Genomic DNA, 19,568 nt, shown 5'->3' with positions numbered 1-19,568 from the left:
TCCGGACTGCGCAGGCGCAGAGCTGGCAACGTGGGGACCATGTGACAACTCATTTGCGACATTTTTCGACACGGGAGCACCATTTTGGCGATAAGGTTTGGAAGAACAGGTGTAATTTTATTCAGAAAAGAAGAAAAAGAAAGGCAATGTCCGCCGACATGAAAGCTGCGAACCTCAGCGGTCGTCTGACGGATGCAAATTATGAATATTTTTGGGGTAAGGTTTCTGAAGAGCTTTTTGGCTTTTGAACTGTTCATAAAGCAATATAATTAAAGAATTATGCCCAATAATCATACTAAGAAATCTAGGGAGTGGTAAAATTGGGGTTACGGAAAGTTGTTTGTGATCGATCCACTTCTTTAAATGTTCATTTTGAATCCAAGAATCTTCAATGAACTGAAGAATCTGAAACTCAAAAGGAAAATAAATGCCAAATACAATGACCTACACCGGGGGCATGTTAAAAAAATGTGAGGGCATACACCCATACGTTAAAATTGTCAGAAAAGGAAAATCTGCAGGCCCCTATTTTACACCGTCTTTGTCCCAATTTTGCACCGTCGTGGTCCCTATTTTATACAACATATACAACACAAGAATATACAACATCACAATAAGTTTCAGAATACATAGGATATACAGAACGTATCAAGACTACACACTGATTTTTCCAGTTCTGACTCATCTTGTACAACAATGACATTGACGAGAACATGTAATGCTTTTGTAGATTTGTTACATCACCACCAAGACTACGACATAAAACAGGCCTTTGGCACCGATATCTCTCTAGGGCGCCCTGTCCATATTATTTGTATATTTCTGGCTACCGTGTCGATTTAAAGTTCATGTTGGTTACATGTCTTAAGCTGGTTAGTGATATAAACTGTGATGCTTTAGGTAAAACTCGAGGGTGGGTGCCCTAGATAGACCTGGGGGATATTGAAAGTTAAGGTTGCCATCACGTGCATAATTAACGTCACTTCATTGAATAACCAGCTTTTCACAAGTAACACATGAGAATGGGCTCATTGACTAACAATTGGACAAACTCAATCTTTACAACTGCTAACACCACTGCTGGAGGCGGTAGATCCAGGGCCAATCCTGGGTCGGGTCACACCTAAGACCATAAAAGTTGTAACTTCCTGTTTTGGCGTTCAGCATGAAGGGGATAGTGCAACGGCAGGTTGACCCGTATCGGTATAATGGCTCGGGTAGTGCGGTTTACTTGCCTTCCCAAAATGCACTACACAAAAGAGCGGTGGAAATCCGTCCTGCAACAAGGCGGCACATTACACGTACACGTACATGTACTCTAAGGAATCCCTCTTCGTCATATGACTGAAAAATTAAGCACGACGTTAAACCCCAAGCATTCACTCACAACTGCCGACATAAGGAATATTGTATATAATTTATACGTGCTTATGATTAAGAGAAACCTAGCCAAGTTTCATTCCATGTCAGTGTTATAACACATTGTTCGCTCAATCTTAAACATTGATCGTTTTACATACATGTATGTTTTACATATAGGTGTTCAGTGTTAGACACATATTTTAAATCTTTCATCTGGCTTGGTGAAAAGTTAGTCCAGAGGTTCAGAATGTACTATGGAATTATCACTAAATGGGTTTTTCTTTTCTCACACTGTACCCAGGCTGTCAGCTGACGACAGATAAACCCGCGGTATCCTGGTCGGTGGATCAAGAGGACGGTGACCGAGATTTTCTCACACATACGTTATTTCTGAAAAATGTAGGTACAATTCAGAGCTATCATGGGGTGTAATATAAAGAAAAGTACTCAAACTCCACTGGGTCTGTCAGCAACCTGCGGATGGTCGTGGGTTGTTACATCACCCGGGCTTTGCCTGGTTTCCTCCCACCATAATGCTGGCCGCCGTCGTATAAGTGAAATATTCTTGAGTACGGCGTAAAACACCATTCAAATCAATCTCCATAAGATTTGCTTCCTGATTTTAGCCACTTCTAACCAAGTTACATTTGAGACATTTGACCAAAAAAAAATTGGGTTACCCTGGATGGGTACAAAATACCTTTTGTATGCTAGGATAATTTTACATTGTTCACCCCAAAACAGGACTAGGTTAGGGCTTCGTGGCCCTAAACTGATATTTTGTTATAGAAATAAATTTATATACACCTTTTTCTATGTAATTTCCCATTTATTTAATCTTCCGATAATTTATTCATGTAATTGGTGTTTTAAGCCATACTCAAGAATGTTTCACTTATACGATGGCGGCCAGAGGAAACCGGGCTGACACCAGAAGCTCACGAACAGGTTGCTATTCAGACAGAGAGGAACTCGGATAATCAGAATCCTGGTAAATTATCTCCCGTAATTTGGTCTCCAGCCTATTGTTTTTCCTGTATTTGGCCCGGTATTTAGACTTCCAGTATTTATGTTATTTTACAGGCGGTCCTCGGTCCAAAGGCAGTCAAAGGAGAAAGGAATTTGGTCCAAGTGGAAACCACAAATTTTGACGGCGATTCATGTTCACAACCGCTCTTTTCATTAACTCTCGGTCTGAATGATTGCGTAAGTTGTATTGTTGGGGCACAATCGTATGTGGTCGGGACAGTCTTGTAGTCCGGGAAGTGTTATAACATCGTTAAACTCAAGGATGTTTGGTCCATTCCCAACCCCCAAAAGCATTTTTTTACTGGTTTTTCTGCCACCACTTTCCTTGGAATCTTTCCTATTTGATTTTGGATTGGTTATTTAGGCTTTCGTTTTATTGCTTATTCATGTTTTTGGGCCTCCGTGGCCGAGAGGGGTAGCACTCCAGCCGCGCAATGATCCGGGAGCCTCAACCAATGGGGTCGCTCTGAGTTTAAGTCCAGTTCATGCTGGCATTCTCTCCGGCTGTATGTGGGAAGGTCTGGCAGCAACCTGTGGATGGTGGTGGGTTTCTCCCGGGCTCTCTCCGGTTACCTCCCACCATAATGTTAGCCGCCTTCGTATAAGTGAAATATTCTTGCGTCCGGCGTAAAACACCAATCAAATAAATATTACTCATGTTTTTGATATAACAGTGCTTCTTAGACGTCAGTTTTGGGGATCGTTTACCCTGTTAAATGTTGCGGCTGTTATACAGAACTCCTGTTTGTATAACAGCGCAACATTTAACGGGTGAGTATATTCTAAAAACCAAGCTGTTAAATATGATTTTATTTTGTGAGTGATGCTAAGAACAGGTTATTACTGCAACATAATGTTACGAACACACAGTTTCCTAATAAACGAACATATTTATATTCTGTTGAAATAACCATCAGTCTCAGAACATAAGTTTTGAAAGCACCACCAATGACGTTGCGACGTTTCAAACAAAGATAAGGCGTTGACGTTTCTCGCATGTTACATTGAAAAATGTAACATTTACATTTGTAAGGAAAATACTTAGGTATTTTCACAACGAAAACCGACACGTTGATAAAGTATTTAACAAATGCATGTTGACATTTAAATTTCGGCCTATTCTACAAAGCCAGTTTTGATAAATCCAAATTTGAAACAACCTCACAATGCTTAGTGTGTTTTGTGATGAAAGGATAAATTTTGACAAACTTGTCTTCACACAACATGGATAAGATTGGCAAAATTTTAATTTCAAGAGACAACAAATTGTATTACAAATTGACATAGTTCCTAAATAGCTTTGCGGAATCGGTCTCTGAGTGTTCAGAATTCCTGTTTCTCGTTAGGAGCGGTATGTAGCTCGGTTTGTAGCTCTATGACATACGTCTTCATGCCAATTTAAGGCGAATCTTAGCTAAGTGAGGTTCATGGAACCGGCTCAAAGTTTGTTCGTCACAGTTGTCTGCCTCTGGTACTCCTGTTTCCTTCACTCGTATAAATGGTCGCCATTGTATAAGTGAAAAGAAAAAATTCTTTAAGATGACGTCCAACAACAGTGAATGAATCGTGTTCCGAATTGACTGCGTTGCAGAGGCATCAGTGGAGGAAGGCGTGGACGAACTGTACAGAACGACGGAGGTAAACACGGAAGATGAGGAAGAATCGCCCCTCAAAATGGCCAAGAAGAGGAAAGCTGGAACACAAAAAGCGGCCAAGGCAAAGGTTCTTTCCTTAAAACCAAAGTAGGGTCCATCGTTGGCTTAGTTCTCTAAAGCGGTCCTGTCTTCTCACCACCTGTCACTGTAGATGGATCTTGTTCATATCGGAAACTGCCATAACTCGCTTATTCCATCAAAGACTTGGAGAACTTGGATATAATTGATCGCAATGAAAAAACATTAGATTTTTAATCCTGGCAAGTAAAGTACTTTGAATCCAAAAATTCTTACATACACCAGATTTGCTAGTCACGCCAGGTGAATTAAGCACGGTAGATTACTGCAGATATTTATTCTCCAATCGAAATCCTTACCGCTGACGTAGGAGTAAAAAGTTTTGGAGTACGAAATCAAAAACGCCAGTAAAAAAAAAAGTCCGTGCTGACAAACGACATGTTTGTCATGTTTATACAGAAAGGCAAACTTGACGCCAGTATTGGAGACGACGGTTCCGAAGAGGAGAGTATGGACGAGGTAATGTTATAACACCGGCGTGGAAGGTAAAGAAAACAATAATAAAGTACATATCCGTGTGAAAGATAATTAAAGGATACGTGAAACGCTTTGGTATTACTTAATGTGCAAATTATCATGTGTAATAACATATAATAGTACAAATTTTTCAACCGTTGACGGAAAATATGCACAATAGAGGGGTAATTAACAGGTATAAAATAGTTCCAGAATGAATTAAAACAAATTCAGGGGAATAATTTTCTTCATTTGGTATAGAAACATAATCTTTGTCTTATAGTTCCATTTCATGTATCCTTTAAACACTGCCTAGAAAAATAACTCTTGAGGTCTGCCAGCAACCTGCGGATGGTCGTGGGTTTCCCCCAGGCTCTGCCCGGTTTCCACCCACCATAATGCTGGCCACCGTCGTGTAAGTGAAATATTCTTGAGTACGGCGTAAAACACCAATCAAATAAATACATAGAAAAATAACAAACCCTAACAAACTAGTTTTTAAACATAAGACGTCATCATGTAAGAGAAAAATCTAGACTATGACGTTACAAAACAGTGAATAATTATATAACGTTTAACACCAATCAAATAACTGCCCACAGGAAGATGACGATGATTTAGATGAAGACGACGACGAAGATGACGAAGATGAATATGAAGACGAAGACGAGGAAGAGGAGGAAAGTCCGCCAAAAAAGTACGCAGGTTTTCAGGGGTCTAGATTAAAGTTCAGTTAAAACTTAAATTTTGTGAGATTTTGTAGCTCCCATCCTGCATTATTAGAGGGGATCTCGGTAAGTCTGCCTGGGATACACTGATCAGGTAGATACACATGCGAGATACTCACCCATGACGCTGTGTAAGCTGTATTCCTTTTGAATCCTCGTATTCAGCCGTAAGTGGGAAGGTCTACTAGCAACCTACGGATGGTCGTTGGTTTCCCCTAGCCGGGTTTCCTCTCACCATAACGCTGACCGCTGTCGTAAAAGTCAAATATTGAGTACAGCGTAAAACACCAAAGAAATAAACATATAAATAAATCCTATTTCCGTCCGTTATATTTTTTTTTTGCACAGGTCAAAGGCTAAAAGTCAGAAAAGCGCCAAGGTATGTACATATATTGTAAGAGTATATTATCTGGCTTGAACCAATGCATTCTATAAGCATGTCGCCGGAATGTGTATTAAACAGACAACACCTGTTGAAATCTGACCCCTCCAGAGACAATATACGTTGTGAACCACATGAAACAAAAAATGATTAATAATTCTGAAAAACTATACATAGACATAGCCCAGATTTTATTCTTTGAATAGATACTTGAAAGTCGCCTGAAATCGGTACTAGAAAGACACCAATATTCCTCCGCCATTGTACATGTAGTCATGTGACCTGTAGTGCGCTTTATCCATATTTATACCAAAGTGGTTTACTTGACAAGCTTTATCAGCTCGGTTTGAAATACTCACTGGCTTCAACTTTCCTTTCAGAACAAAGCCAATGGTGCTAAAGCAAAGAAACCAGTCAAATCTGCCAATGGCAAGGTAAGACTACACAAGTTTGGTTTGAATACAGAAGTCTACAGAAAAACTAGAGCAGTGACGACAGTGGGATGATTGACAAATGGTCACACGTAAACGTAGCTAAGATCGGTTGAGACCGGCCCGGATAGCACAGTTGGTAGAGCGTCCGCTTCGGGACCGGTAGATCTAGGGTCAATCCTTGATCGAGTCACACCTAAGACTTTAAAAGAGGAAGTTGTAACTTCCTCGCTTGGCGTTCAGCATGAAGGGGATAGTGCAACGACTGGTTGACCCGTATCAGTATAATGGCTCGGGCGGGGCAAATTACTTGCCTTCGGTAAGTCGCCTCAGTGAAGCAGCACTAAATAAAAGAGCGGTGGAAATCCGTCCTGCAACAAGGGAGGCACATTACACGTACATGCACCCTAATTCCTTCGTCGTCATATGACTGAAAAATTGAGTACGACGTTAAACCCCAAGCACGCACGCACTCACTCGGTTGAGTTCAAACTAGAACATCATTCGAAATCGTGGTTTGCGAAGTTCCGATGTCCGAGTGGATGCGTCGGTTATATTTCGATTAATTACGACGCTATACACTAAATTATTCATAATGAAATAACGCATCATGAAATATGAATTCAGAAATACTTCAAGATTACGAGAAACCGGTTTTCATCGCGTACATCTTTAGCACTTTGACGACAGCGCGGGTGACAAGATTTGAAAATACTATTTTAGACATGATTCGGCCATAGAAATGAAATTTGACCTGACCAATTTCACTGATTTAATTGGTGATTTACGCTGTAAATCAAATGCGATGACAACACAACATTTTGAGTATTCCTAAACAAGTGACGGATATATTCCCATTCCCGTCACTGGACTTTATTTTACCTAATTGGGTACATGGGAAAGTGTGAGTGCAACCTGCGGATGGTCGTGGGCTTGCCCCAAGCTCTGCCAGGTTTCCTCCCACCACAATGCTGGCCACCGCCGTATAAGTCAAGTATTGGGTACGGCGTAAAACACAAATCAAATAAATAAATAAATCGTAAATTTCAAGGCAGGTTTAAGTTTGGAAACTTATCGGTGAGAAACCATTGTTTCTTCGTTGAGATATTTCACATAATCACTCCGGTTTAAACTTTAGAATATTTTTCGGGATTTCATTTCGAATGCAGGCCATAAATGGCGCCCGATATATATAAATTAAAAAAAAACAGGAAATAGAAATGAGCCTAAGGTAATAATATTGACGTTATTGTATTCATAAAACCGGAGATGGATGTACCACTTTTTGGCCACATTTAAAGTCAAATGTATGAAAACTGAGAATGTTACACAAATTTCAAATGTACCTTACCCAGAATCACATGCATGCTGCTACAAGATGCTTGCACCGTATTGGTGTGTTTTGGTGATTTTTACACCGTATTTCTATTACGCAATCGTATTTTCAAGAAATATCAACACGAACTGAAATATCTCCTAATTTTGAAAATGTATTTATTCTTCGTTTTATCTCGTCTTTAAGCAGCAGGCAGCCAAGAAAGGAAAGAAGGCAAAGGCGTGAACCGCAGAAATCATTTTCTATGAGGCGTTAATCCGTTCCTGCTCGGAAGTCCTTTCCTGTGAGGCGGGCTACATGTACCCTGTAGAATGCCCTATTGGATTAGCCAGTTCAATCACACTTGTTAATTATTCCTCACCATCGTATTGTTCATCTTGTGGAATAAAAATGCCACAAATCGCCATGTCTTAAAACATCTGGTTTGGGTTGATTTTGAAGATTTTTTATTTTTTTATTTTATATAACGAAAGCTGTCCACACACGCAACAAAAGTGCAACAAAGGTTTCTTTCCAAGGTACCCTGCAACACTAACGTCCTTGAAGTGTGGAGACCGGAGATCATACCACAGACTTTCAAAACCGAAACGTGGGTTCAGTCCCCTACTAGCACAAGGAATTTTCAAGATTCAATTCCGAGGCGAGTCCTACCAAAGACATCGGTAATCTCGGCATTATCTCGTTTGGTGGTATGAAGAATATACCAAGTACTGGTCTGTCGGATGTCGGCACTTAACTGGGTATAACGTGGTGTCTTGTCTTCGACAATGCGTTGCAGTGAGGCAGCACTGGTGATGACAGAAATGATAGCAACTTTAAACCCAAATAGATCCAATCCCTTCCCTGGTGTAGTCTTGCAATAAACTCCCCGGAAATGTGACGTACATATATTCTATTTGCCAGTATAACTTGGCAAAGGTCGATACTTGAAGTACTCCGCTCACTCACTTTTCCTCCATGGCACAAATAACTTTCACACATCCTACGAGTGGAGATGTCATAGGGTGTTGATTTTACTGCTATAAACATAACCCGAAGAAACTCGGCTGGATACAGGAATACACTAGGTATTTATCTTAATTCAGAATGATGAAAGCGCATAGGAGCTACATACTTATTGGTAACGGGATTTAAGCAACTGATATTTATCAAATCGTTTACATGTTTATAAATAGCACGATAGCATAATATATGGATCAAAAAGAATACTCGAGTTAAATACGCAACTCAACTTGTCGTACGGAGTTGGTCGCAGTCGCTGATGGCCAAACGATTTTAAGACCGACATTAGTTACAGTGCGAAAACCTTCCTACAATGTCGACTTTCTGACTGACGACATTTAACGGTAAATATCTTCAAAAAAAAAAAGCCACGCTGCAAAGTAAAAGCTGTAAAAAGTTGAGAGCCCAGAATGTGTATGTGGAATCGCCGAGGCCAAAAATCCCAGTGGCAACCTATTTCTTCTCGCGTTTATGAATTTTTTCTTACCACCTTTCAGACTGAAACATGCTTTTAATTACAGAATAAAAGCCAAAACATGAAAAGAGCCTGTTAGTGAAATTATTTGGCATCGCTAAGTCCGTATATACTCTGTGGACGGATTACAACTTTACAGCGTGGTTGACTTTTCAAGATATTTGTCGATAAATGCCCTCAACCAGAAAGTCGACATTTTAAGAAGGCTTTCGCAATATTGTTATCTCGTGGCTGAGTCACCCGATAAGAGGTGACTTCCATACATTGCAACTAAACCGACATCCTAGTTGGAGAACAACTCCAGTTGAGTCACATCTTTATTCCGCAAAAACGAGCGCTTTGGGCACGACGCAACAGTCAGGTTGATTTGAGATGGGTCTTAAGTACCCGTGTAGGTCGACCTTTAAAGAAATGAAAATACACCCATGTAGGTCGAGCATGAAAAGCCGCTATAAAGTAAAGACTAGGGCTTTCAAGGAAAATGAAGAAAGTACTGTCAAAAAAAAAAAAAAAAAAAAAAAAAATATATATATATATATATATATATATATATATATATATATATATGAGAATAAAAAATCATTTTTAAAACATATTTTATATTTCTTGTTAATGATAATAATCCCTCTATTTTATACATATTTTCCGTCAATGGCTGGAAATGTTCCAAAATGATGTCATTAACGAACACATTGGGAACGCGGGACCAGCTTATCTCTGGTCCCGCGGTTAAAGTTTTGTTTGTTTTGATTGCTACCACCGTTGACGACACCGCAGCAGACAACTTCCAGACTGGTTGCTAGGGGCCTGATGAACACTGTTATTTTTACTCCGTAAGTAGAGAAACTCTTGTACTTTCATATGCGGTTAGGTCATATTATTTACCCCTGTTAATAACACCCGAGCGTTTCAGGTACCCTTTAAATCTTTCTACTATTTTAGTAAATTAGCACATATACATCAACCATGTCCCCACTTTGCGTTCACACGGGCTAACGGTCATGAATGGGTGTAAGAGGGAAAAATCGCGAACAGCGACGAACTGTCATCACGAACTGCTGTGTTACACTTAAAACATGTGAGCACATGTGACTATGGGTGAATGCTCTGATTAAGTATGTACTTTCTGATATGTTTCGATTAAAATTGTTAATTAAAATTATCAAAATGTGATAGCAATTTTATCATTTATAAAGTCATAATAAATCCCTAAATTATGCTCCTGGGTAGAAAATCACGGAATAAGGAGTTAATACAGAAGAGATTAGAAACACTTGCAAAGTTACAGATGTCTTAATTAAGAGCAGCAATAACAAACAGTTTGTGAAATCTTGGGTTTGTGCACATGATGGCATCAGTCATTGTAATATTTTCTGCCCGCAGTAAATGAGCTGTAGTATTACATGGCGTAACAAATGCATTTTAATGTTCATCGATCCCAGATTGCATTCATACAGATTTGGAGTTGAATTCAGGGTTGAAAACAATGTACACCTGAGTACAGTGTGACGCTTTTGAGGTTGATTATTAAAGGGTTTAACACCTTCGTCTTGGTGTTGTGTAGCCCGTTACCGAAATGGGAGTGAAATAGGAGGTACGATCAAGGTCTATTCTACCCCATAAACGAACAAAATGTGGCAAAAACGGCATATTTCATGCTGCCATACTCTTTCCTCCTTCGGCAGAAGTCTTGCATTTTAGACCAACAAACTGCAAGCTGCGTATGTATGACGTCATATCTAATTGTTGCGTGACGTAGGAATGTAAAAGTTTACTGTACATATATTATAAGGTCATCCCACTGAGCTCAGATTGGAACGTCATGAAACAAATGTTTCTTTTTCCACGCCATGGCGTCTATGTTGAAAATATCACAAATGTGAATACAAAAGCGATGTCTCTAAACTGTCTGATATTATCTTTTTTATCACTGAAGGATATTCCGATACTTCACCTTTATATAAATCATAAAAGCAAATGTAATAAGTAAACAAACTCAAATTCTTTTATAAGAGGACATAAACAGCATAAAGTGATATTAAGACACACGTTGATGTTGCGCGACACACTCTTTTTAAACCGCTTTCTCACGGTCAAAGTTAAACTTCCGAAAGTGGCTTTAAGACCAGTTTGACGTGGCCCGTGTGAACGCAAAGTGGGGAAATTTAATCCGGTCTACCTGCCGCAGCTAACGAAATGGCTTTAAACCAGTTTTAGGGCTTGAGCACGTTTATCTGTGCCGTGTGAACGGTAACTGGATTAAATGCCCCGGGTACGTGGAGGTCAGGATGACCTTGCAATTACTAAACCGGCTATAATGTGACCACGTGAACGGGCAAATCCCTGAACTGGCTTAAAACCGGCTTGGCCATATGATAGTGTGAGCGCACGCATTTTCACAACTGGCTTTGACTTAAACCGGTTCAGATTTGATCCGGTTTAAATTTTTGGCCGTGTGAACGGGGTATATATTTGAAAAGTCATCTAGAGCTATTTAAATATGTATATTTAAGAAATAATGTTCGCTTCAGGGTAGTCTAACGGTACTTTTACTTCAGACTGATGTGGAAGAGTTTGTATTTTAGGGCGAAGGCGAAGCCATTTTGTTTCTTTGTTTATATTTGTTGTCCGCTTTATTCAATGTAAACAACAACCTCTAACAGCGTTGTATGTAATAAAAAGGAATTGAATGGTAATAGAATTGCACGCAGCCCACAACTAAAACGGATTAAAATGATGCGTATTGTGACGTTGACGTCTCGTTTCTTGGTAGACGTATGCGCCATTCAAGTTGATTGGTCAAGACGTTGTGACGTAGACAATGAGGTCACGTGCTCCGTCGTCATGCTGTAGCTGTCACAGAGTGGAGACACATTTTGTATTTACTCTTTATCATGAGCATATGTGGTGGCCTATAATAGAACATGGGATGTGTAAATTCAAAGAGGAAGACAAGAAGAGTTGCTCCTCTTGAGAACAACAAAAAATCGGAAAATGATACAGACGTCACAATGGTTGAATCCATTTACTTGCCCCTTTCCCTTCAGCCGGCACTTGAGGAGCCTCGTAAGAGAGACACGGAGCAAGAGGTGTTGGAGCAACTGAAACAAGATGGGCTCTTAAGGTGGGAGACTCTAAAGGAAAACGACAATGGTAACGTAGCTTTTTTTGTTTCATTGGATGGTAGCGCGTACCCATCCGGAAAACCACGGCTCCTGCAGCCCATTGAACTGAAACAGGAGCGGGAGAAGATAAAAGCTAATTTGGACAGCAAAATTTCTAATGCCACCCGCCTGAGAAGAGAAAGTCTGGGAAAAGTTAAGAGGAAAGCCCGCATTGCCTCAGCCAGGCAGAGACAGGCTGTGGCCAAGAGGGGGCAGGCCGATGAAGAACACCGACGTCTCCATAAAGAGAGGCTGGAGATGAAAATGGAGCGGGCCTCTAAGAACCGGCAGGCCCTCCTGGGTGGTGTGAAGTAGGTGGTTACGGGAGAGAGAAAGAGAGTCGGTGAGAGGATAGTAAACTGTGGCCGGTGAGAGAATTGTGAACTGTGGCTGGTGAGAGTATGGTGAACTGTATCAAATGAGAAGATCATGAACTGTCGCCAGAGAGAGGATGGTGAATTGTGACCAGTGAGAGACTGGTTAGCTGTGACCGTTGAGAGGATGGTGAACTGTGGCCGGTGAGAAGATGGTGAACCGTGGCCGGTGAGAGGATGGTGAACTGTGGCCGGTGAAAGAAATGTGAACTGTGGCCGGTGAGAGGATGGTGAGCTGTGGCCGGTGAGAGGATAGTAAACTGTGGCCGGTGAGAGAATTGTGAACTGTCGCCAGTGAGAGGATGGTGAATTGTGACCAGTGAGAGACTGGTTAGCTGTGACCGTTGAGAGGATGGTGAACTGTGGCCGGTGAGAGGATATTGAACTGTAGCCAATGAGAAGATCATGAACTATGGCCGGTGAGAGGATGGTGAACTGTGACGGGTGAGAGGATGGTGAACTGTGGCCGGTGAAAGAAATGTGAACTGTGGCCGGTGAGAGGAAGGTGAACTGTGGCCGGTGAGAGGATGATGAACTGTGGCCGGTGAGAGGATGGTGAACTGTGGCCGGTGAGAGGATGGTGAACTGTGACCGGTGAGAGGATATTGAACTGTAGCCAATGAGAAGATCATGATCTGTGGCCGGTGAGAGGATGATGAACTGTGGCCGGTGAGAGGATGGTGAACTGTGGCCGGTGAGAGGATGGTGAACTGTGGCCGGTGAGAGGATATTGAACTGTAGCCAATGAGAAGATCATGATCCGTGGCCGGTGAGAGGATATTGAACTGTAGCCAATGAGAAGATCATGATCTGTGGCCGGTGAGAGGATATTGAACTGTAGCCAATGAGAAGATCATGATCTGTGGCCTGTGAGAGGATGGTGAACTGTGGCCGGTGAGAGGATGGTGAACTGCGGCCGGTGAGAGGATGGTGAACTGTGGCCGGTGAGAGGATGGTGAACTCTGACCGGTGAGAGGATATTGAACTGTAGCCAATGAGAAGATCATGACCTGTGGCCGGTGAGAGGATGATGAACTGTGGCCGGTGAGAGGATGGTGAACTGTGACCGGTGAGAGGATGGTGAACTGTGGCCGGTGAGAGGATATTGAACTGTAGCCAATGAGAAGATCATGATCCGTGGCCGGTGAGAGGATGATGAACTGTGGCCGGTGAGAGGATGCTGAACTGTGACCGGTGAGAGGATGCTGAACTGTGGCCGGTGAGAGGATGGTAAACTGTGGCCAGCGAGATGATGGAAAATCAAGAACGGACCAAAGAGAACAAAGAGGTGTTAGACGAGGTGAAGACAAGAGGATGTTTGAGTGCCCGTGTTCTCACGATCATAGACAATAATTGTTATCATGTACTGATGGGGAAAGAACTGGAGAATGCATGGGCAAAGTGAGCCCGAGAAATGTGACAGAAAATGTTTACCTTAATTCTTCAGCCTCTACGGCCAATATTTTGAAACATTCTGAGAGAACTTTTGAATGAAGAGAAATAATTTTCAGAATGTTATGAATCTTGGATCTGTAGTGACACAATCAGTCATTTTTAGTGTTGTGTTCATACTGTATGTATAAATTCCACTGAAAAAGGTACTTTAGAGATCTAAAAGGTTGCAGATTCACAGTATTTGATCTGCAGTCATTTATCGGCAGTCATTTAAACCATGGGCAAGAATAGGGGTGAGGATACACTGAGATTCGAGAGCATTTGCAGATTTAGTTCGTATTTTATCGTTGACCCATTATATAGCTGAGGAAAACAGATCGTGACCAAATGCCGAGTGTGTATTTTCCCTTCTTATATAGCTTAAAACAATAACAATTCACAGATAAATGAAAAAAAATGAATTTTTTTTATCAGTTTCTGCTGGTTGAATACAAATTGATTTACTGTATATATAATTCTGTGGCAAAGTCTTTTCCATCGTTTACCACTTTGCTGCCTTCTAATGCCATCGGCAGAATCATTTACGTACGGTACTACATGATGGCAGAATGCGTTTTTCTCTATAATTATTAGTTTGGCGCACAAATATGCAAATGCCATTTTTTAAGCTATGATTATTTTCTCATTCATTTATTGTGTAGGTATGGAATAAATAAAACACCCATAAAACTGAGAGTTCATTTTATGAATGTATATGACAGATAAATAAGATATAAAAAATTATGACTGATGATGCACTCCTGATCACCGATGTTTTTTTTTTCTTTTTATCACTAAGCCTATTAGTCACAGAAAGCGGCAAAGGCAGCATGTTTCTCACCTGAGCACTATGTTTGCTAATAATGTAAGTCAGTAGAACAGTACGTGCATCGAAGACGTGCATCTTCTGATTTCTCGAAATCTGGCCCCGGGATCACGAAGCGATCTAAGACTTAAGTCAAAATTTAATCATTAAATTTGGTGTCTTCGTTTCAATTGTTCAAGCCGAAATTTGTTGTACAACAACTTTATACCCAGAATTTACGTAAAAATATTTTAACCTGGGCACATCAGAAATAACAATTTTAAAGTGATTTTAACTTTTGAATAAGATCGCTCCGTGATCCAGGGGCCAGGATCTATACAACAAACATAACGGCTGAAAGAAAGAAATTAATATGATAAATTTTCTTTGATTGGTGTTTTACACCGTACTCAAGAATGTCTCACACATACGACGACGGCCAGCATTATGGTGGGAGGAAATTGGGCAGGGCCTGAGGGAAACCCACGACAATCCGCAAGTTGCTGACAGACCTTCCCACGTACGGCCGGAGAGGAAGCCAGCATGAGCTGGATTTGAATTCACAGCGATTGCATTGGTGAGATGCTCCTGGGTCAATGCGCCGCGCCTGCGTGCTGACCACTTCGGCCAGGGAGGTCCCGAAATTATAGTGATCGCGACCCTATAAATCTATTGCATACATATAATTTAATATATTTTGAACCGATTTCACCAAGGACATGCATGACATGCACCTAACTACCAAGGCAACAATGCCAACGTCGTATAAGGTGAGAGCAACGTCATGGTGTTATGTGCACACCTATTAACCCTCCGAGGCTTTGTGAAACTCGAATAATACCTTGAGTACATTAAAAAACAACTGTTTCTCTTTACTCAAAGCAAGAGTTTCATGAAGTACCGATCCATACAAGTGAAGATTTAAAAAGACTGGCAAAACTACAACATATACATGTACTAACAAATGAACGCGACAACACCTACGTAACACTCTAGTTACTGCAAACGATTCACTATTTTCCCACAGAAGAAGGGAACGTTATACAAGCTTTAATTACGGTATAATGAGCAAAAGATGTTTTAATTTATGGCCTGCTATCCTCTGAGACGGCTTCTTGGAGGAACAACGACGCCACTCGAACGCTAGTCGCCATTGATCATGGTCAGATGGGAAGACTTTTACCGTCGTGATTAATATGTGAATGACTGAATAATTAATCAGATAATGACGTGTAAACCTTGCTTGTTAATGAAAAGGACATACACTCCGCAATCTGATTGTAATCAGGTCGAATCAAAAATTTTGTACTGATATATGTTTGGCCACATCATACACTCGTATTAAGAAATAAAAACCAACGTTTCACGTATACTTTCAGATCCAACTCAACTGAACTGGTCGTACGCAATTGAGCCGTCGCGTCCCATGCAGTCATGGAGGATCGTACATCATACACGTAGTTAGCAGTTGGTTCCAACTCCTGATGGCCACACGACTTCATACTGAACCGATGTACACGTCAATGGCAGTTGGTTGCAGTCCCTGATGACCATACGACTTTATACTGAGCCGACATACACGTCAGTGAAAGCTGGTTGCAGTCCCTGATGACCATACGACACTACACTGAACCGACATACACGTCAGTGGCAGTTAGTTCCAGTCCCTGATGACTATACGACTCCACACTGAACCGATATACACGTCAATGGCAGCTGGTTCCAGTCCCTGATGACCATACGACTTCACACTGAACCGACATACACGTCAATGGCAGTTGGTTCCAGTCCCTGATGACCATACGACTCTACACTGAACCGACATACACATCAGTGGCAGTTGGTTCCAGTCCCTGATGACCATACGACTACACTGAAACGACATACACATCAATGGCAGTTGGTTCCAGTCCCTGATGACCATACAACTCTATACTGATCTGGCATACACATATATAACGACTGGAGTACAACTCCAGTTGAGTGAGTGAGTGCCTGGGGTTTGATGTACAACTCCAGTTGAGTGAGTGAGTGCCTGGGGTTTGATGTACAACTCCAGTTGAGTGAGTGAGTGCCTGGGGTTTGATGTACAACTCCAGTTGAGTCGCATCAGAAGCAAGGATACGCGAGCGCTTGGGACCCGAAGCATTAGTCAGGTTGAGTTGAACCATGTCTTAAGGTCTCAAGTATACCGTCTTCAAGATCCAACTTAGCCCAACCCTACTGTTGCCTCGGGTCCTATTTAAAGCTCGGCGTACAAAAGTGGTTTCGCCGCGTCTCAGCGAACCTCACCTCATCATGGCAACGACAATGCTTACAATATGCACGTGCAATTCGACAGAATCAGTAACCTATCCAAGAAAGTTAAAAAAAACCAAAACAAAAAACATAATAATAAAAGAGTGAATTGCTTGGATAGATTAGTTTTAGGCAGGAAATGCCCCAACCTATAAAAGTGATAATCCATAGTTGTTTCCTACCCAGCAGCTAAGGGTATGTGTAATGTTACTGATGGACCTATAGAACATGCCAACAAAGGTATTTATTTATTTACTTGATCGATGTTTTACGCTGTACTCAGAAATATTTCACTTATAAGACAGCAGACAGCATTATGGTGAGGAGGAAACCTGGTAGAACCCGTGTGGAAACCCACAACCATCCACAGTCGCCAAATCAGCCTCCATGCAGCGTGTGGAGTGTTAGGTGTGTGACCCAAACTGGGCAGCGATTGAATGCTGCACTGTGAGGGGTTTGGAAATGGGGCCGAAAACTACTGTGGCCGAATCCTTCACTACTAGAAATAGGAAAGCATGTCCATAAATTGCAGTGGTTGAAGCCTACACTGTGAGGAGTATGGAAATACGGCAAAAGAAAAAAAAAAATATGACACAGGTTAAAAATGGGGGAAAAGGAAAGACAGTGAATACAATACTACCTAGGGGAAAAATACCCCCATCACTTCTGGTCTGGGTTTATTTATTTATTTATCTATTTGATTGGTGTTTTACGCCGTACTCAAGAATATTTCACTTATACGACGACGTCCAGCATTACTGTTGAGGAAACCGGACAGAACCCCGGGAAAACCCATGACCATCTGCAGGTTGCTGACAGACCTGGTCTGGGTTTAAAAGGTAAACATTTTCTATGCTATTCCATTCAAAAATCCAACACCAAACACTATATTTTATCTCATTTATACAGTATTATACACTAACTCATACTACACTTTCCTGTGAAATACAAAAGTTACAGAATTAGTTTACATTTATCACAGCTTCAGCTAATATACAATTTTTTATACACAAAACAAATGAAAGTACCCTGTGGTACATCAAGAAAAATTCAACTACATCTACCCTGGAGAAAGTTAAAACAAAGATTCTGTTGTATCAACCCTATATGCAACATTCTGAAACATTGTAGAAGGCTAAGAGGGCTTACATGCATATACAGTAAAACATCTATGCCCTTCTGAAATATTTCAGCTAATCTAAGAATATTTATCTGTTTTATTTTGCTGTTTTCGCGCTATACCGAACTGCCTGAATATTTCACTTATACATGAAAAGGACTGAAAACACCTCAACGATGAGGGCAGCATTTTTGATGAGTGTAACTTGACCAAGAAACCACGGCTTGTTACAGAAATCTTTTGTTTTTTCTTCGTAAGGTTTAACTGAGTTAGCATGGAAACAAAATTGATTCAACTTACGAACAGAACCCCGATAATTAACATCACTATTACAACGACCAACTCAAGCTGAAGACATACTCTATTTTTGTGCTAAAAATTTGCATACAATAGAGGCAAAATATTACTTTTGGGGCAGAAACATAGAGTTTTCCATTTGGGTTTCATCCGGACCTCTAAACACTGCTCAAAAAACTTTCAACTTCAACGTTTCTTCGGGTCAGACAAGATGAGTAACTTATCTTTTAACAAAATTTGAGGTCAAATACAATTGTTTTGGAAGGTACATGAACTTGCAGCCAAGGCGAGAATTCCAAACAACTCAAAGCTTTTCAGCAACCACATCTAAACTTGTTAGTAGTGGCATCCTCAATACAGGGGTACACAATCGTCACTGACTACATGTAGCCAGAGTGAGAAATAGGCAAGTCCAGGCTTTGCCTTGCATCTGAATTTTAGCAATGGTGGATTTATTCAAGCCTGATCAAAGCTGCTGGACATAACCTGGGAAATCTCCACGGTTACCCGCTGATGCTGTATCACTTATCCACATGCAGGCAAATGTTTTCATCAACTACAAAATTCTTACCTTCCTGTTTAATCTACCTACAGGTATATTTATGCTTCTGTATCTTCAACTAGCTTCAAAGGTATATTGTTTGTAACCAATAATTGCATAGGTTATTCCTGTAAATACTACTGGCATATCAGCATAGCCATTATTGGCTATCCACAAACAAGAAAAAACCCCAGTGCATTACCCTAGCTCTAAAGACACACTTAAAGTATTAGAAATGACCTCATGACTTCCTATTCTGGGGCCTTGTCACAGGATTGCAGAACGAGTTGTTGTTTCTAATAAACATGAACCACTTGTGTGACCGATCATCAGGGTTCAATACTATCCACGGTCAGGTTGGTGTTTTGAGCTCTATGCATGTGCAAGCCAGTCACATTAAATTAAAGGAATGAGCAGCTTTTAGAGCTTAAAGGAGAAAAAAACATAAAAATGATTCCCAAATCAGATGAAACAGCATCAAAACTTATTTGCAAATATGATCTTTAATATTTTGGGGGATTTTTTTTTTTTCAAGAGGAAAGGGTATTTGAAAATATTTTTGTATGGTGGGTATTTGGGACCAACTTTTGGTATTTTTTGT

At 40.8% G+C, this 19,568-nt stretch overlaps 1 protein-coding gene across 1 annotated transcript; it reads left to right on the top strand.

The window, feature by feature from the left end:
- Nucleotides 1-158: 158 nt before the first annotated feature.
- LOC135478180 (trigger factor-like) lies at nt 159-12,413 on the top strand. Its single transcript, XM_064758451.1, has 7 exons — nt 159-216; nt 3,983-4,113; nt 4,524-4,583; nt 5,183-5,277; nt 5,657-5,687; nt 6,071-6,124; nt 11,982-12,413. The coding sequence occupies exons 1-7, from the start codon at nt 159-161 to the stop codon at nt 12,411-12,413; spliced, it is 861 nt and encodes a 286-aa protein (XP_064614521.1).
- Nucleotides 12,414-19,568: the final 7,155 nt, after the last annotated feature.

The sequence above is a fragment of the Liolophura sinensis genome, chromosome 11 (assembly GCF_032854445.1).
Source record: "Liolophura sinensis isolate JHLJ2023 chromosome 11, CUHK_Ljap_v2, whole genome shotgun sequence".
Lineage (NCBI taxonomy): Eukaryota > Metazoa > Mollusca > Polyplacophora > Chitonida > Chitonidae > Liolophura > Liolophura sinensis.
The sequence above is the reverse complement of the archived record's forward strand: the minus strand, read 5'-3'. Positions and strand labels throughout refer to the sequence as shown.

Bases quoted from the DNA above. Each gene is read 5' to 3' on its own strand.
- LOC135478180 (XM_064758451.1), top strand. From the start codon at position 159: ATGAAAGCTGCGAACCTCAGCGGTCGTCTGACGGATGCAAATTATGAA. The intron at 4,114-4,523 runs GTTCTTTCCTTA...ATGTTTATACAG, and splicing joins AAAAAGCGGCCAAGGCAAAG to AAAGGCAAACTTGACGCCAG. The intron at 4,584-5,182 runs GTAATGTTATAA...AACTGCCCACAG, and splicing joins AAGAGGAGAGTATGGACGAG to GAAGATGACGATGATTTAGA.